This window comes from Vicugna pacos, chromosome 9, assembly GCF_048564905.1.
Source record: "Vicugna pacos chromosome 9, VicPac4, whole genome shotgun sequence".
NCBI lineage: Eukaryota > Metazoa > Chordata > Mammalia > Artiodactyla > Camelidae > Vicugna > Vicugna pacos.
In genome coordinates this window covers 852,776-872,849 of record NC_132995.1, presented here as the reverse complement: position 1 = coordinate 872,849, position 20,074 = coordinate 852,776, and the positions used below count along the sequence as shown (strand labels likewise).

At 38.8% G+C, this 20,074-nt stretch overlaps 1 protein-coding gene across 2 annotated transcripts; it reads left to right on the top strand.

Annotated features, from left to right (window-relative positions):
* The first annotated feature begins 990 nt into the window (after nt 1-990).
* LOC116276541 (uncharacterized) lies at nt 991-17,444 on the top strand. Of its 2 annotated transcripts, XM_031681655.2 has the most exons (3): nt 991-1,212; nt 2,275-2,404; nt 11,731-17,444. In XM_031681655.2, exons 1-3 carry the CDS (start codon nt 1,180-1,182, stop codon nt 13,374-13,376), a joined length of 1,809 nt encoding a protein of 602 aa, XP_031537515.1. In that variant the 5' UTR covers nt 991-1,179; the 3' UTR covers nt 13,377-17,444. The 2 variants fall into 2 exon arrangements, with proteins under 2 accessions (XP_031537515.1, XP_072822589.1); XM_072966488.1 differs by lacking the exon at nt 2,275-2,404.
* The last annotated feature ends 2,630 nt before the right edge of the window (nt 17,445-20,074 follow it).

The following is a 20,074-nucleotide window of genomic DNA, read 5'->3' as shown; positions in this document are numbered from 1 at the left end:
TCCCACCGAAGAGGCTCTCCTGCCTGTATAGTCAATGATAGTGCCCAACTTAGGGAGAAACGCTGATGTGTGTATGAACAGGGTACCCAAGAAGGCGGTTCTCTTGCTCTTTGTACCTCCCCTCCTCCACCACTTCCTCATTCACCTACACCCTACTCATCTGACTGACCTTCCCTCTTAATCAGAGAGCCTAATCAGTACATAAATGCCTAGTACTTCATCCCAGCCTCGGCTAGTTATTTTTGTTAATCTTTAGATCAGAAAGTCTTCATTTTGATATTTTATCAGAGGGCGAGCTGAAAGTTGATGAGCCAACCTGACCCCAATTCCCTCTAAAGCTTGTAACCTTTCTCTCCCCCAAATACGGAAGACTACTGTCACATGCTGCCTGCTGTCTGTGGACCACAATGTGGTGTCCCTCCAGGACCTTCCTTTGGATAAGTAAAATCCCTTCCCTATTAAACCAATGGTGTCTCTGTCGCCATCTCTGGGCTGTTTCTTAACTCTTGAAACTGGGCCATTACTCAACAACTGATCTATCCTTAAACATTAAGTTGTTTTGTACTTGGAACATAAAACTGTTTTACACATGTACGTTTGTTCTTCAATATACACTGCAACGTTGAATGAATAAAATATCTGAATGACTATTGTTAATAAAGGCGCAATTTAGTGATCAGTAGCACCAAAGGCTCTCAAAGCCAAATGCAACCTCCCTGTGCCACGGTTCTCCATGAATCCCTCCCCCGCCCTAGAAGTCATTTCCCAGTGCCTCCGCGGTGCTCCCTGGCTCTTTTCTGGATGATTCCGGTGTGGGGCGCCCTTCCCTGAGACCTTAGCACTACATTACCCAGAAGATAATGCGCCAAGGGGCAGCGACGTTAGTCCAATGAAAACCCAGAAAGGAGGCGTTTCCGGGTCAGCAATCATTTCGGAGAGGGACTTCCGGCGTCTACTTGGCGGCCATTTTGGTTCCTGTGGCGTCTGTTGGCCACGTGAGAAGGTCGTGGGTCCCGTGAGGGGAGCGAGGTGACGGGCTGGAAGGCTCAGGAGGAGGCTCTGTCCGCGCTGCACGGGTGCGGGTGTGAGGGTCGGGGACACCGCCGCCCGCGAGGGGTGTCGTTGCCGAGCCGACCCGGTCACTCGGCTGCGGCCACTCTGCTCCGCGCAGAGGCTCGGATGGCGGCGGCTGCGCTGAGGGACGCGGCTCAGGTAAGTGCTGCTGCTGCGGGTTCTCCCCTGCCCGTTTCCCACCCAGACAGTAACGCCCCGAGCGGGGGGCGTCTGTTTCCGTCTCTTTAGTCCAGGCCCCTGGTTCAGGACAGTGAGGCCTTCGGGACGGGGTCCCTGATACTGCCCACCAGTGTCGTGTGGTGTCCGTGATGCAAGTGAACCGGAAACTTCGGGGAACCTGGAGTCTGTCTTGTTTCTCCGAGAAACAAATTTTGATGCCCAGTTGCACTTGGAATGGTGGAGGAGTGATTGTTCCTTTATAATTAGGTCCTTGGGAGCCGTGCAGTTTTGAGCCAAGGAAGAATACGAACTGAATTAGGCTTTTAAAAGTATTCTAAAGCCCGTTCATTGGAAGGGCGGACTCTAGGGGGGTGATAAGAACATTGAGGCAGAAGGCAGTTTTTGCTTTTCGAAAGTTACAACTGGTCAGAAATAGCACTGAGGAATGATTCAGGGAGGTTATGTTGCTCCAGGAAGGCCTGAGTCCCTGGCCATCGCCACGGTTAGTTTCCTCGTGGCTTCGCTTTTCCCACAGACTTCCAGGGCTGTAGAAGCACTTTTATTAAGTGGAGTTTGTCCCTATTCCCCTACGCACAGATTTTGTGTATTTGAGGTGCCTTCGCGTGTCTTCATCTGCCATTCTTCAAGCCCTTTGGTTTGGGGACCCTGGTTAATCCCATGCTCAGGATCCTGAGTCCAGGATGGGGAGTATGGAGAGTGTATGCATTTCCTACCACCAATAGAACGTGCTGTAGGTTATTGCTCGAACCGGTTCCAGTAGGTGATAACTGGTTTCAAGTGAGGCTGAGCTGGTTTAGGTAATTTCTGATGGGAATAAACAGCAGTGAAGAGCAGGAGTTAGGTTTGAAATGAATGCCTGTGTATTCTTGAGGCCATAGGAGGTTCAGATCTGGGCAGGGAGGTTTTCTTACCCAGGTCTCAAGGCTTCATCTAGTTGGGCAGTAGGGTAGATGTGTGGGAAGATGGGTCGTGGGTTTTCAGGAGTGAGACTGTTCATGGTTTTGTTTGTCCCCATTATAGCAGGACAGTGTGACCTTTGAGGATGTGGCTGTGTACTTCTCCCGGGAGGAATGGTGTCTGCTTGATGAGGTTCAGATATGTCTGTACCTTGATGTCATGCTGGAGAACTTTGCCCTTGTATCCATGCTGGGTAAGGCCCTCACACCCATCCCTATCCTCCGAACTAGGCTCTTGCTGGTGGGGAGCTCTGATTTCTCAGTTCTGTACCGTGGGCACTTACTTTTTTCTTCAATTCCCTGGGTAGGTGCTGGGGTTACTATGGTTAGGCTGAGTGCATTCTTATTGCGGGAACTGCTGGCGTCCCAGCAACATGTAGGTAGTGATTGAGGGTCAGTGGTCTTGCGCTCAGCCTGGGAGATCCCTCCTTGCTTGCCCTCTCTCTGGCCAGCTGACTGTCCAGTTCCATGGTACAGAAATTTTGCTCCACTCGTGTACCTGACATTAAGCGGTCCCTGACTGTACAACAGACTGTTGTCATTGAAATGGTCACTACTAAAGCAGACCTTGAGTTGTTCTTGAAAGACCCTTTTCCAAGATTCCAATTCTACATCCCCACCAGCATCTGTTATTTTCTCTTCTTTGGGTACTTGTCCTAATTGGTGTGAACTAGTGTATTTTTTACCATTTAGATTGCATTTCCCTAATGATGTGGTTATTGGCCATTTGTATATCACTTGAAAAATATCTGTTCAAATCCTTTTTCATTTTTATACTTGCTGATTATTTGGTTGTTGTGTTATGGGCTTTCTATATTCTGGATAATAATCCCTTGTTGTGTACATGATTTTTAAATATTTTCTCCCATTCTGTGGTTGCCTTTTTCCTGTATTCATAGTGTCCTTTGGTGTACAAAAGTTTTTCAGTTTTTTCCCTTTTCCACATATCTTTCTTGAAGTATCATTGTTTGCAACTATTTTCTTTCATTCAATAGTTTGTCTTTTTCTTGTGCTAATGGTTTCCTTTGCTGTACAAAAGCTTTTAATTTTAATTAAGCCCCATTTGTTTGTTTTTGGTTTTATTTCCATTACTCTAGGATATGGATCCAAAAGAAAATTGCAGTGATTTATGTCAAGGAGTGTTCTACCTATGTTTTCCTCTAGGAGTTTTATAGTTTCCAGTGTTACATTTAGGTCTTTAAGCCATTTTAAGTTTATTTTTGTATATGTTTTTAGAGATTGGTATCAATTTTCTATTTAACATTTTGTCTGATCCATTCTGAGTTATTTTTTGTGAAGGGTGAAAGGTTTGTGTCTAGATTCTTTTTTTTTTGTATGTTATGTTCAGTTGTTCCAGTATCATTTATTAAAGACTTAATCTTTTCTCTGTGTATTGCCTTTGCTTATCTATCAAAGATTAATTGACTGTGTTTCTATGGGTCTATTTTTGGGCTCTCAATACTGTTCATTGATCGATTTATCTATTCTTTCAAGAATACCACCCTGGCTTGAGGACTAGATACTAATTTGGGGGGAGGGGCAGGGGGAGGTGATAAGCTTTATTTATATTTAGAGGAGGCGCCTAGGGTTGAACCCAGGACTTCATGCGTGCTAAGTTTACACTCTTGCTCTTGAACTGTACCCTCCCCACTAATTCCTGAAATTTAGTAGTGTCAGTCTGTCATCTTTGTTTTTCAGTACTGTGTTGGCTGTTTTGGGACTTTTGCCTCTCTATATAAACTTCAGGATCAGTTTGTTTCTAGCCACAAAATAACTTACTGGAGTTTTGATTTGGATTGCATTGCATCTGTGGATCAAGTTGGATAGAACTAACATCTTGACAATAGTGTGTCTTTCTATTTATGGACATGAAATACCTTTCCATTTATTTATTTATTTCATTCATCAGAGTTTTATAGTTTCCCACACACAAATCTTGTTGGTAGATTTATGAATAAGTATTTCTTTCTTGAATTGTTTTTCTTTTTTTATAGTAATGTACACAGTATGTGCTTTTAATTTTAAATTTCACATGTTCATTGCTGGTATATTGGAAGGTGATTGACTTTTGTATATTAACCTTATATTTTGAAACCTTGGTATAATTTGAAATAATTGCTGCTTCATTCCAGGATTTGGTTTGGTTTGGTTTTTTTTTTTTTTTTTACATAGTTGATCATGTTATCTGAGAATGAAGCGTTTTCTTCTTTCCTTTCAAATCAGTACATCTTTTACATAACCTTATTCCATGGCGTTAATTTTGAATTCCAATATAAAGCTGAAAAGGAGTGGTAAGATGGAACATCCTTGCCTTTTCTCAGTGAGAAAGCTTCTAGTTTTTCTCTGTTAAGTATGATAATAGCTGTAGGGTTTTATTTACATTACCAAGTTGAAGTTTTCCTCTATGTTTAGTTCACTAAGAGATAGATAGTTTTCATGAGTGAGTGTTGGATTTTGTCAGGTTATTTTCCTGCATTTATTAATGCAATCACTTGTTTTTTTTTAATCTGTTAATATGGATCATATTAATTGACTTTCGAATGTTAAACCAGCCTTGCAAACCTTGGGTAAATCCCACTTCATCGTGGTGTTTAATTCTTTTTATACAGTTTTTGAATGAATTTAGTAATATTTTGTGAGGATTTTTGTGCCTGTGTTCATGAGTGATGTTGGTCTGTAGCTTTCTTGTAATGTCTTTAGTTAGGTATTGGAGTATTGCAGTCCTCGTAGAAGGAGTTAGGTAATACAATTCCCTGTGTTTTTATCTTCTGAAACAGACTGTAGAGAATTGTATAATATCTTTTTAATGTTTGGCAGAGTTCACCAGGGAAGCAGTCTGGGCCAGTTACATGTTGTGTTTGACGGTTATTCATTATTGATTAATTTTTTTTAATAGATGTTAACCTACTCAGATTGTCCGTTTCTTCTTATGTGGGAACTGTTAGACTGTCTTTTAGGTAATTGATCTGTTTGATCTAGGTTATCAAATTTATAGGCTTAGAGATTGTTATATATTTTCATTATTCTTTTATTGTCCATGGTATCTGTGGTGATGTTTCCTCTTTCATTTATGTTGTTAGTAACTTGTCTGTCTGCTTATTTATTATCCTAACTAGAGTCTTTTTGATTTTGTTGATCATTTTAAAGAACCAGTTTTTTGGGCTGTGTTGGTTTTTCTCTTGATTTTTTAAAATTATTTCTTCTTCAGGTGTAATTTTCTCCTATTCCGGTTTCCTAAGGAAGTACAGATTGTGGATTATACATCTTTCTTATTTTCTAACATATGTAGTCAGTGCTATAAATTTCCCTATAGATACTGCTTATCCACTTATTTGGAGAGATGGTGTATGTGTTTTTTTTAAATGTTTTGAAATTTTTGTTGAGATTTCTTCTTTGATCTATGTGTTATTTGTAGATTTATTGTTTACTTTCACAATATTTTGGAATTTTGTTCCTATCCTTCTGTTACTGGTTTCTGGTGTAACCCAGTGTGGTCTGAGAAAAGACATTGTGTGATTTCTCTTTTAAAGTTTTTATTCTGTGATACTCTTCCTATATGTGTGAAACCCAAATTTCTGTTTTATATCAATTTCCATCTGTAGAACTTCTTTTAATAAATTCCCACAAATTTTCTGTGTCTAAGAAGGTTTGTATTTCACCATCACTATTGACGGTTAATTTTAGTGGATATTGACTTCTAGGTTGGTGAGGCTTTCCCTGTGCCCCTCCCCAGCACCTGAAATGTTTCACTGCATTCTGTTTGCATGAGTTGTGAGGAGACTTCAAATGTAATTTTTTTTGTTGCTCCTCTGTAGGTAAGATGTTTCAGGATTTTTCTTTCTGCTTTTGAATATGGTATGCCTAGGTGTGTTTTTTTGGTATTCAACCAGTTTGATGTTCTCTGAGCTTCCTTGGTCTGTGAGTTGGTGTCTGACATTAATTTGGTGGAAGTTCTCCATCATTATTTTTGAAATATTTCTTTGTTCCTTTTTTCACTTTCTCTTTGTGATGTTTCTATACATGTATATTCTTTTGTAGTTGTCCCACAGTTCTTGAATATTTTTGTTTTATTGTTTTTAGTCTTATTTTGTTTGTTTGCTTTACAGTTCTGAAAGTTTCTTTTCTTTTCTTTTTTTTTTTTGAAGTTTCTACTAAGAGAACATCAAGCTCAGATTCTTTCCTCAGCTGTGTACAGTCTGTGAATGAGCCCATCACAGCCATCTTCATTTCTATTACCGTGTTTTTGATCTCTTGCTTTTTTTTTTGGTTCTTTCTTAGAATTTCCACCTGTCTGCTTTATATTGCCCTTCTGGTCTTATGTAATGTGTACTTTATCCTTAGCAGACTTTAATTAGCACATTAATCATAATTATCTCTTACTCCCAATATCAGTATTGCAACATCCCTGTAATAATCTGATTCCAGCTCTGAAGCTTCCTTTGTCTCCCAAAACCTTTTCCCCCACTTTTAGTGTGCCCTGTAATATTATCTTGAAAACTGGCATGATGATAGTCCTGTAATGGTGTGTGTTGGTAAGTTGTGGTGAGGAAAACAGGCATAGCCCTGTAAGCATTCATAGTGTGTTTAATTTTCAGGCTTTTAATGAGCTTCTGTGTCTAGACTGTGAACCTCACAAGGGCTTCTCAATTTATTTTTCCTTCCCTTAGATGGGAGAGGATGGGCCCAGGGGGGCTGAAGTTGAGTATTTTGTTTTTCCCAGACAAGTTTGGCTCTGATAAAACTGCAGCAGGTTAGGCTCTGGTTCAATAATTTTAATTAGGACAGGCTTTGTTAAGAACAGAATGGTCTGGCTTTTATTCATCTGATCTTTACCATTTCCTTTTCCAGAAAGCTTCGTTTACTTTGTTCTTTTTGTAGTTCGTCGAGTTGTAAAGTTAGCTTGTTGAGTCATGACATTTCTTCTATCTTGATGTAAGCATTTTTCGCTCTCAGTTTTCCCCTCAGTACTGCTTTTGCTGCATCTTCTAAGTTTTATTTTCTAATTTCCTTTATGACTTTTTTTCTTGAAACTATTGGTCATTTAAGAGCATATTATCTGAGTTCCACAAATTTGTGAATATTTCAGTTTTCTGTATGTTGATTTTTATCTTCATTCCATTGAGGTTTGAGAGTGTAGTTTGTATAATCTTTATCTAATTAAATCTGTTGTTCTTATCCATTATTGATAGCAGGGTATTGAAATCTCCAAATGTTATTGTAGGACTGTCTGTTCCTCCTTTCAACTGTCAGTTTTTGCTTTATATATTTTGATGGTGTATTATTAAGTGTGTAAATATATCTAATTATTTCTGCCTCTTAAGTTAAATCTTGTCAAAATATAATGTCCTTTGTACCCTTTCTAGACTTCAAATCTTTATTGTTTTGTATTAATAGTAGCCACACCTGTGTTTTGGTTACTATTTACATGAAATATCTTTTCTAAGCTTTCATTTTTAACTTGTCTTTTGTCAGCAGTATATAGTCAGAGCACTTTTAAAATCTATTCTGCAAGTCAGTCTTTTGCTTTGGGAGTTTAATCCATTTACATCTATAGCAATTTCTGATGAAAGATACTTATTTTATACTTTCTTTCTTGTGTGTTTAGGGATTTGTTTGCCTTATTTTTTGTTATTTTCTCCTTGCATTTAGTTGATGTTTTTGTAGTGAAATGTCTTAATTGCCTTCTTGTTTCCATTGTGTTCCCATATATCTTTTGTGGTAGTTACCATTGGGATTACATTTAATATCCTAAAGCTAGAGCATACTAATTTTAATTTATACCAGTTTACCATCAATAACACTAGAAAAATCTGATTGTATACAGCTCTGTCCCCACCATTTTCAATTATTGTTTTCACAAAATTACATCTTTATATGATGAATGGTTAAACTGGGACTTATATTTTAACATGTGAGAGTCTCCGAAGTCATGTAGGAAAGCAAGTACGTGCACTGATAATGTTATAATGAAACTGGCTGTTAAAATTTTCTATAATTTAACTTTCAGATATCTTTATTTCTTCAAATAACTGAATAATTGTTTAGTTTCCTTTGATTTCAATCTGAAGGACTCCCTTTACAGGTGTAGTCGTAAAGGACTTCCTCAGCTTTTGTTTCCCTGACAATACCTTAATTTCTCCTTATTATTGAAGGATGATCTTGCCTGATCCAGGATTCTTGTTTGCCACGTTTTTTGTTCAATGACTTGAATGTATCAGCCCCACTGCTTTCTGGCTTCCCAAGATTTCTGTTGAGAAGTCTACTGATAATCTTGTTGGGGATCCTTTCTCTCTTGATGATTTTGAGATTCACTCTTTGTCTCTGCCTTTGAACAGTTTGATTATAATGTGCCGCAATGTGGGTCTCAAAGGTTATCCTGCTTGGAGTTCATTGAGATACTTAGGTGTTTATATCCGTGTCTTTCATCAAATCTGGAATGTTTTTCTGCGTCGGATCCTTCTAGTGATTTTTTTTTCACTTCAGAAATTGGCCTTTTCAGGTGCTCAATTTTGTATAGTACTTACTACTTAACTGTTATTTCCCTTTTGTTTGGGCAATTTTTTTTCACCCACTTGTGTAGCTATTTGAACATGTTTCAGACAGTTGTTGTAAAGTCTTCTTCTAGTCAGTTCACCAACTGTTCCTTGTGTACCTGTTCAGAAGGTACAATTGCTATAGATTTGTTATTTTCATTTGACTGCGTCATATATTCCTGTTTCTTTGTATGCCTTGTGACTTTTTGTTGTTGAAAACTGAACGTTTTTATCTGATAATATTGTAGCTGTGGAAATCCTGTTTCCTTTTATTTTTTTTTTGAACAAGACTATTTAATTTACTACCCAAACTACCCATTGGAAAAAAAAAAAAAAAAACTAAGGTCAAGCCACCAGAGCTATTCACCAGGAAACTAAAATTTGGAGGGCACAACATTTTAGGAATAGATTTTTTTTTAATTGCAAATATAAAATTCTCTAGCAAAATTCCCTTACTATTTCTCTAGCCATTTCTTAGCTTCCTTCTGCCCCTGGGCTCAGCCCCTTGTCCATGGACTCTGGTGGAATGAAGACCTGGTCATAGACAGGTGGCCTTCTTCTTCTTGCTTTCGGTCCTTTTCTCCCATGATATCCAGTGGTGTGAATGCAACTCTTTTATTGTTTTTTCCTACATGTCTTGAGAAACATATAGTCAATATGCATAGTTTGGGGCTATTTTTCTGTCAGTCCTTTTTCGTTTGTTTTGTTTTGTTTTTTTGTTTTGTTTTTTTTTAACTTTTTTATTGAGTTATAGTCATTTTACAATGTTGTGTCAAATTCCAGTGTAGAGCACAATTTTTCAGTTATACATGAACATACATACATCCATTGTTACATTCTCTTTTGCTGTGAGCCACCACAAGATCCTGTATATATTTCCCTGTGCTACACAGTACAATCTTGTTTATCTATTCTACATTTTGAAATCCCAGTCCCTTCCCACCCCCCATCCTCCTGGCAACCACAAGTTTGTATTCTATATCTATGAGTCTGTTTCTGTTTTGTATTTATGTTTTTGTTTTGTTTTGTTTTTTGTTTTTGTTTTTGTTTTTGTTTTTTTTAGATTCCACATATGAGCGATCTCATATGGTGTTTTTCTTTCTCTTTCTGACTTCACTTAGAATGACATTCTCCAGTAACATCCATGTTGCTGCAAATGGTGTTGTGTTGTCACTTTTTATGGCTGAATACTATTCCATTGTATAAATATACGACATCTTTATCTAGTCATCTGTTGATGGACATTTAGGTTGTTTCCATGTCTTGGCTATTGTAAATAGTGCTGCTATGAACATTGGGGTGCAGGTGTCATTTTGAAGTAGGGTTCCTTCTGGATATATGCCCAAGAGTGGGATTCCTGGGTCGTATGGTAAGTCTATTCCTAGTCTTCTGAGGAGTCTCCTGTTTCCTTTTTAACCAAGATTTGCTGTGTGGTGTTTTCTCTTTGTTTTTGATGGTTTTAGGGTGTCTTTTCTGAATGTTAACACGAGGTGGAAATGTAAGGTCTTTTCACTGTTCCTTTGCTTGAAGGTGTGCTATGAGTTTTAAAGTTCTCCCATACAAATGTTTACTTTTTATTGTCCTGGTCCCTAAATATCTCACTCCCCAAAAGGGAAAACCAGAACGATGAAGAGAGGGAGAATAGACATTGGCCCTTTAAATTTCCTGGGTGTGCTTCATCCAGGGATGGCTGGTGCTTTGTATGGTGCTGGTACTATTTACAGCAATGCCAGTACACCTCTGTGTCAACCGTCTGCTTTCAGAAGCAGCAGAGTGCACATCTCTGATACTTGGTGGACCAGGTGCTTTGTTCCCACTCCAGCTCCTGCAGGCTGCATGCACACTGCTCCAGGGACATGTGCCCAGCTGCCTGCCCTAGAACTTGGGTTGGGGTTGTTGTTGGCTACTACATGCTAAGAACTGAACTTAACAAAGTTAATGTAATTTCAGACAATGCAAATCTATAGTAGACTCCGGAGTTGCAAAATATTTACATCAGTTAAATTCTGACAGTACAGTTGTTTTTTAGGTGGAGAGATTGATTCCTAACACTGTACTCCTGCTCTTCCTCCTTTCCTCTAGCTCCTTGGAGATTCTTTTTTTAGTATGTAAGTATCCATTCTTTCTCTGTTGTGAACTGAGTTCCTCTGGGCCAGTGTTGGCCACTCACCTGTCCTGACTTTCCATTAGGACTTGTATCCTTTGTGTCCCATGTAGTCGTTCAGCTGGAGGTGGAGAGTCCTTGGTGCTCCTGGGATGGACATGACCGTTGTTTCAACCAAAAAGAGCCCAGGGATAACCTGGCCAGGATGAGTGGCAGCTGGGAGAGGGCTTGATGTCAGGTCTCTGCTGAAGTCATACTAGGAACCTGTTTTGTCTGACTGCTGTTTTAGTACCATTGCCACTGGCCACAGATCACTTCTGTCATCCTTTCTCCATTGTTGACACCCTTACAGCTTGTCATTTGTACTGTTTCGCCCTTTTATCCTGACTTCAGCCTGATACGAACTCCCTACCACCTCTCTAGATCACTTACCTCATGTGGTAAATGATCACTGTTTTCCCCATACTAGTTTCTGGCATTATTTATGTCCTAAAACACACGGGTAACCTTTAATATTCCTTGAACACTAGTTGCCTGTTCCAGTGAGATTTTCTGGGGCCTGTACATATACTTTTAAATAGTATCATAGGTCACCAGCGTTGACAGAAGAGTGAATTGTAGAAGATGCCTTTCACACTTGGGCCACATCCAGTCCTTGTGCCTTGGGCTTGGTGAGGCCGCCTCAATTCTGTGATGTTAAGGACCAGTAATGCATAGCAGCTGCATCCTCAGTTTGATCCCAACTTGATTTTCCAAACACAATCCCTTGGACCGATCATTTCATGTGTCAAAGGTACCCTTGTGTTGGTGTCGTTCCCGCCTGCCCCATTCCCCAGCCTCATTAAAGTCAGCATGTTCTTCAACATCACTTGTTCGTTTTCAGGTTCTTGTCATGGAGTTGAGGATGAACAGCCACCTTGTGAACAGAGCTCACCTGTAGGAGTGTCACAGATCAGGACTTCTGGGGCAGGTGTGTCTCCTGAGAAGGGCCAGCCGTGTAAGATGTGTGTCCAAGTCTTGAGGGACATCCTGCACTTGGCTGAACACCAGGGAACACATAGAGGGCAGAAATCATACACACGTGGGACATACGGGAAACAGTTCTGTTTCACTGTAGACCTTCAACAGCCCCAGAGGCAGCACATTAGAGAGAAACACTTCAGATGTGATGTGGGGGGACCCTCATTTTTGAAGAGCTGCACAGTCAATGCATCAGGGAACCTCTTTACCTACAGGAAGATTGGGAAGGATTTTCTGGCTAACATGGGACTTCAGCAACAGGCTGCTAATCCCAGTAAGAAACTAAACAGTGACAAATGTGGAGCTGTTTTTCACAGTAGAAAAAGTCATCTCAGCGTCAGAGAATGCAAGAAGGCCTCCAGCCACAGAGACATACTTGTTCAGGATGAAAGAGTCTTCAGTTGTGAAGGGCTTTGTTTGTGCAACAAATGTGGGAAAGCCTGCACTGAAAGATGTAAACTTACTCAGCACCAGAAAGTTCACGCTGGACAAAGGCCTTATGAATGCAGAGACTGTGGAATATCCTTTATCCAAGGCCACCACCTTAGTGCCCATGGGCAAATCCACACTGGAGAAAAGCCTTTTGAGTGCAGTGAATGTGGGAAATCCTTCTGTCGAAGGGAATACCTCAATGACCATAGGAAAATTCACGTGGGAGTAAAGCCTTATGAGTGCAAGTATTGTGATAAATCTTTTTTACGAAGGTGCCAAGTAGTTCGACATCAGAGAGTTCACACTGGAGGAAGGCCTTTTAAATGCAATGAATGTGGGAAATCCTTTAGGCAAAGCAGCCACCTCAGTTTCCATAGGAAAATGCACACTGGAAAAAAGGCTTTTGGGTGCAATGAATGTGGGAAATCTTTTTATGATAGGTCTGGTTTTCGTCATCATCAGAGAGTTCACACTGGAGAAAGGTCTTATAAGTGCAATAAATGTGAGAAAGCTTATATTTGGCGTTCTAGCCTCCATGTTCATCAGAGAGTTCACACTGGAGAAAGGCCTTTTAAGTGCAATGAATGTGGGAAATCCTTTAGCCAAAGCAACCACCTCAGTTTCCATAGGAGAATGCACACTGGAGAAAAGCCTTTTAAGTGCAGTGAATGTGGGAAATCTTTTAATGATAAGTCTAACTTTCGTTATCATCAGAGAGTTCACACTGGAGAAAGGTCTTACAAGTGCAGTGAATGTGGCAAATCTTATATTAGGAGTTCTGGTCTCCGTGTTCATCAGAGAGTTCACACTGGAGAAAGGCCTTTTAAGTGTAGTGATTGTGGGAAATCTTTTATGGTTTGGTCGGGCCTTCGTTACCATCAGAGAGTTCACAGTGGAGAAAAGCCTTATGAGTGCAGTCAGTGTGGGAAATCTTTTACTGCTAGGTCTAGCCTGTGTTATCATCAGAGAGTTCACACTGCAGGAAAGCCTTCTGAGTCCAGAGAATGTGGGAAATCTTCTACTGATAGGTCTGGCCGCCTTTATCATCAGAGTTCAGAGTGGAAAAAGGCCTTATGAGTGCAAGGAATGTAATGTCTTTTATCTAAAGGAGCCATTTGCTTTGATATAACAAGGTTCACAATGGAAAAAAGGCCTTATGAATGCAGTAGATGAGAACCACACTGGGCGTGTAGGAGGCTGAGGTGATAAGAGGTTGGGAGGATGCATCTGCATTAGGCCTGCAGCCAAAAGACCATTTTTAGGGAGGAAACTGAGGCCCAAGGAGGGTGTGTCATCTTGTAAGTTCCCAGCTTGGACAGGGATTTAGGATTCAGTGCCAGGTTGCCTGGTTCAGGGCATATAAAACAGTAAGATTAAACCATTACCTCATAACATATACAAAAATAAACTCAAAATGAGTTAAAGAAATATGTAAGACCTGAAACCAGAAAATGCCTAGAAGACAATATAGGTAGAACACTCTTTGACATAAATTGTAGCAGTATTTTGGGGGGATCTGTTTCCTAACACAGAATAAATAAAAGCAAAGATAAACAAATGGTGAGACCTGATTAAATTTAAAACCTTTTAGACAGCAAAGGAAACCATTGACAAAATGAGAAGACAACCTTTGGAATGAGGAAATATTTGGAAGTAATATGACTAACAAGTGGTTAATATCCTAAATATATGAACAGCTCATGCTACTCAATGTATAAAAAACCCAAACAATCTGATCAGAAAATAGAAGTACTGAATAACCATTATTCCAAAGAAGCCATATAGCTGGCTCACGGGCATATGAAAAGATGGTCAACAATGCTAATTATTAGAGAAATGCAATCCGAGTAACCCAGAGATATCTCCTGCCAACTGTAAGAATAGCAGTCAGCAAAGAGTCTACAAATAACAAATGTTGGTGAGGATGTAGAGAATAGAAAACCCTTATACACTGTTGGTGGGAATGTAAATTTGTGTAGCCACTATGGGAAACAGTTTGGAAGTTCTTCAGAAAACTATAATTAGAACTAACTATGATCCAGCAATTCCACCCCTGGATACTTATCTAGAAAATAGGAAAATACAAATCCAAGATATTTGCACCCTGAAGTTCACAGCAGCCCTGTTTACAGTGGTTATGATATGAGGACAAACCAAATGCCCGTCAGCATACGAGTGGATAAAGGAGATGTGAGGCATATACACACGGATGTGACTCAGCTGTAGGAAGGATGAAATTCTGCCACTTGCAGCAACTTCCATAAAACGAGAATATTATACCTCGTGAAATAATGTCACACAGAAACAAATACTCTGTGATAACACTTATATTTGGAATCCAGATATACTAAGAATGAACATATATGCAAAATAGAAAAAAAAGCTTGCAGTTACAGAAAACAAACTAGTGGTTACCAAAGGGAAGAGGGAAGAGGGGGGTGAGGTCAAATGGGGATATGGAATTAAAGAGACTTTCTTAAATATTCACTTTTGAATGTATTTCTACTAAAATACATCCATGCGAAATACCTACAAAATACCTTAAAATTTTACCCATAAGTATGTTTTTCATAAAATTATACTAATATTATGAAATTAATAAGTATGTTATGTAAGTGGGAAGGATTTGACCAAAGAAAAGAAATTGAATGGAAAGGAATTTAAGTAAACATCGTATCATTTTCATTTTGGAGAATAAACCCAACTCCATCTGGATTTGCTTTAAAATATATGTACATTCTATCTATGTATATCCTATGGAATGGGAGAAAAAACTGCAAACAAGGTGACAAGGATGTAATTACAAACATTTTGATACAGCTCATAGAACTCTATAACAAAGAAATAACCCAATAAAACGATGGGTAGGAAACCGAAATAGATATTACTCCAGAGAAGACATACTGATGGCCAACAGGCAGATGAAAACGTTTAATGTCTCTGATTATCAGAGAAATGTAAATCAGAACAACAATGAGGTGTCACCTCAGACCAGACAGAATGGCCACCCTTAAAAAGTCCACAAATGATAAATACTGGAGAGCGTGTGGAGAAAAGGGAACCTTCCTACACTGTTGGTTGGAGTGTAATTTGGTGCAGCCACTATGGAAAACAGTATATAGATCCCTTAAAAAGTAAAAATAGAGTTAGCATATCCAGCAATCCCATTCCTGGGCATATATCCAGAGAAAATAATTGGAAAAGATACATGGACCCTAATTTTCTTAGAAGTACTGTTCACGCTAGCCAAGACACGGATGTATCCTAATTTTTCTATGACAGATAAATGGATGAAGTCAGAGTGTATATATACAATGGAATACTACTTAGCCATAAGAAAGAACAATATAATGCCATTAGCAATGTGGATGGACCAAGAGATCACCATACTAAGTGAAGTAGATCCAACAAAGACACATATATCACTTCTATGTGGAATCTAAAAAAAGAAAATGATACAAATGAACATATTTACAAAACAGAAACAGACTCTCAGACATAGAGAACAAACTTATGGTTACCAAAAGAGAAAGTAGGATGAGGGATAAATAAGGAGTTTAGAATTAACAGATACCCACTACTATATATAAAATAGATAAGCAAGGTCCTGCTGTGTAGATCAGAGAACCATATTCGGTATCTTGTAATAACCTATAATGAAAAAGAATATTAAAAAGTAATGTATATATGTGTAACTAAACCACCATGCTGTACACTGGCAACTAACAAAACAGTGTAAACTATACTTTGATACAAAAAAATCCTGTGTGGCACACAAGACTGCTCTGTTTTGAAGGAGACCTGTGTGTGGGCACTGTGTACATCAGATAAAAGCATCTTCAAGCATAGGTGAAAATGCAGAAATGCAAGCTGAAGTAATGAAATGTGAGATTGAACAAAATTGGAAGGATCCATATTTACTTCAAGAAAGTTTCTTCCAGAAATACATGTGTAGTTAAGCAGTGGATGGTGAAATAAATGCGGATTATTTTCAACTGGATTAGAAATGAAACGACTATACCAGCCACCACTATACTGACTTGCTAATTTTCTGCTGTGGTCATTTCATGAGGAAGGAAGAATAACTGAGATGTCAGTAATGTGTTTGAAAATGATACATGTTCATAGTTGCGATCTGAAATGATTGTTCACTCAAGAAACATAATGGGAGGGAGGGTGTAGTTCAAGTGGTAGAGTGTGTGCTTAGCTGGTCCTGAGATCCTGGGTTCAATCCTTAGTATTTCCTCTAGAAATAAATAAATAATCCCCCCTACACAAAAGAAATAAATATTTTTTTAAACACTATAGAACCACAGTAAGCATTATTGGAATTAATAACAAGGTTTATGCTGCACATACATGTTAGACAAAATAATTAGAAATCAACAGATTTTTATGTCTATAAGCTTGCTTTTAAATTATAAAGGAGATTATCTTAAGTAAAGGTAATTAAAATTTTGCCCAGAAACACTAAAATCAAATAATTGTATAATGTGACAAAAGCAATAATTCTAATAGCCTCCAGTTTTTGTCTTCAAGGCATTTACTTTAAAATTTACAGAAAAGAATTTCTTTTTTATTGTATATCAGTAGTTTCCATTACCTTACCAATTGTTTCTATGCTGTAGAGGGCAGGGAGCATCGTTTCGGGAGAAGAAACTAGCTCTTCACACACATGGAAGTCATCCAGTGGAAATTGCAAGGCTGGGCAGGGGAAGTGTTGATGCCAGTATCCTGTGTGGTCCATGGATGTGAAATGTCATGTGTAACAAGAACAGATCATAGAACTAGCACAATGAGTGAAAATAAGAGCAAGGGAAAGGGTAAAAACTAGGAGTCTTTGAAAAGAAATCATAATATGAATTTAATTTAGAAAACATGGGCCAAAGACATGGTGTGAGAATTAAGAGTTCCTTAAGCCACAGAGACCTCTTTGCTGTGGTTGAACACTGCAGCCCTTGAGAACTGAGGTAATCCTCGGGTATAGATGGGTCATAATTTCCCCTGATCACAGCGGTTCTGTGATTAATTAAGTGTCCCTGCTCTCAAAGATTGGTAGATGAACTTGCTTGTCAATGAGAGTCTCTGGTCAGAACAGTTTTGAATCATAACTTGGACTGAGAACCGTCTTAGTATACAAACCAAGTTTTGATTCAAAACACTATTGACCAAAACAACAACAAGAACCCACTATTGACCAGAAACCCTGGGATCAATGTCCAGGACCTCCATTAAAATAAAAATTTTTAAACCCTAATTAACTCGCCTTCCCAAAAGATTTTTTTTTTAAAAAACCCTTATACAAAATGATGGTGTGGGTGGTGAGACGGGGAGACAGATTCAAGAATTTGAAGAATAAGTGACAACAGCAAAGCATTTTAAAATGTAATTCACTAACAGGCCGACTTTACATTTGACATTTTAAAGTCCCTGAATATTCCTTTATATAATCTTTAGCAATATTTATTTTAATAAAGGATGGAATGCTTATAAATGGGAGAGAAATACTTGTTTCTCTAATGGCTAATTAATGTAAAGAGCCACTATTCTTGGGAGAAAGGTGGAGACTTTATTACAGACTTCCTCCAGCCCAACGTCTTTGCCACCAAAAGAAGCACGCATCAGCACCTGACACTCGGTCACAAGGTGTGCTCAGGGACTGGGAGGTCACTTTCATCATGTTACTGCTTGTCACATGCTTATATTGCATGTGAAGTATTGTAGAGTGAAGGCTGTTTGGTTCACGATGTATATTCGGGGTTGTGGGGGAGAGAAAATTACAGAGAAGGAATACAGGAACAAAAAGGAAAGATACTGAACAGTACCCAGGCTGGTGGACGGGAGTGATTTTTCTCAGCAAACATCTTTCCTTAAATACATGAGATTTGTGAACACTCTTGAGCCCCAAAGCAGAAATACTTTACAGATTGATAGTCATTTCTGGATTTCTTGAGATACAATGCTTCTAAGAACATTGCTTATTGGGAGAGAATTCCCAATTACTCAGTTGATTCTTGCTGTCTGTATGGTGGTCCAGGGGCAGCAACCTAGCACATTCAGGAGCTGAACCCTGAAAAAAAAAGGGGGGTTGGGATTCCATCTCATCTTGGAGTGACAGTGTCTACATGGGGAGTGAAGAATATCTGTGAAAGACATTTGTGAATTTTGTACATTACCGAAATCTCTTAAAATAATAAAGAGTTTCGCCACTTGTGGCAAAAGAAAAAAAAAAGCTGGGAAAGAATGCCTGGGAAATAGGAAAATAAAAAGGGTGTCACAGCGGGTGAGTAGAGGAAATTGTTATCTATTAAGGACAGAATGAAATCAAGCAAATGACCATTGCAATCATAGCCATCTTGAAGATTTTGTCTCCAATAGATGAATAGTTGGGTCCTGAATCAGAAAGGAAATAAAAGGGATGAGTAGCATTTGAAAAAGTACCTGAAGTGATACAAATGAACAGCACACTCTGCTGTCGTATTTGTTCAGTGTCTCAACATTTATAGCATGAATCTTGTGGGTAAAGCACAGTTTATTACATGGGATATATTCAGGCAGGAAACAAAAAGCAGTCGTTATACAACTATCATTGTTGATGGGTAGAGCACCTAAGTAACTTGATTTCATGGACTACTAGAATGAGATGCTCCTTTAAAAAAAAAAAAAAAGGAAGAGTAGGACAGAGCTGAGGAAAAATGGAGGTGTTTAGGATGGGTGAAAGTGTAAATAGGGTATCCAGAATCGGACTTATGAAGATGGATAGTTGTGGAAATACTGAAATGTGATCAGAAGAGGACAGCTTTCCTTCCTCTTTCCAATTGTTACATATTTTCTTATTTATTGTAGATTGTACCTCTGGTGTACTAAGCACTGGCGATGCAGAGAACAGCCATCCTGCTTCTGTTCCTATTCTCAGGATTATCTTTTAATAATGGGCTATGATGCAGGATATTTTGAGAGAGATGCATTTCATAAATTAATATTACATAACTTCAGTACACCAATCTCAGAAAAGACATTTTGTGTTGCTACAATAGTATGTACTTCTCGACCAATTATGCAAAGTGTCATATTCATGTCCTTTATATCTGGTTTTCCCAGTCTGGGATCAGGTACAGTATAATAAACGTCATTGACTTCTCTCCTCCCTTGAATATCCATTAATCTGGAACAATCTCTGATTTCCTCTAAGTTGTTCTCGCTTGCTATTTTTTAAAGATTGTATGCTGATTATTTTTTAAAATTTCCCCCAGTTAGTGTACAGTAAGATATCCTTAAAAAAAGATTGAGTTTGTCTGCTTTTTTGGTTTGTTTTTGTTGTTCTTGCTATTTTGGTTTTGTCCACGATAATACAAAAGTGTTTCATTGTCCTGATCAGTGTATGATAGCAGAAAACACATGTCTGTTTCCCCAGTATTGGTGATGTTTCCTTTGATCACTTCCTTACGGTGATGTCAACTAAAACTTAACACTTGCCATCTGCCTCGACCAGGATTAAATCACCTTGGTACTTGCCCTCTGCCTCTGAAAGGATTAAATCAGGAGCCACTGCAGTTTCTGACCTTCAACACACTCTGAAAGGAGTTCAGGGTGGAGATCAGGAATGCTTCACTCTGTGCTCTGGGAAAAACTCAGAACAGACCTTGAGACAGTTAGGTATTTTCAGGGGAAGATTTTAAGAGCCCGAATTCTTGTGTCTTCTCACACCTAGAAAAACACTAAAATCATTAGTAGAACAATCTGCTCCTCAGGACAAGCAGTAACCTCCATGGGAA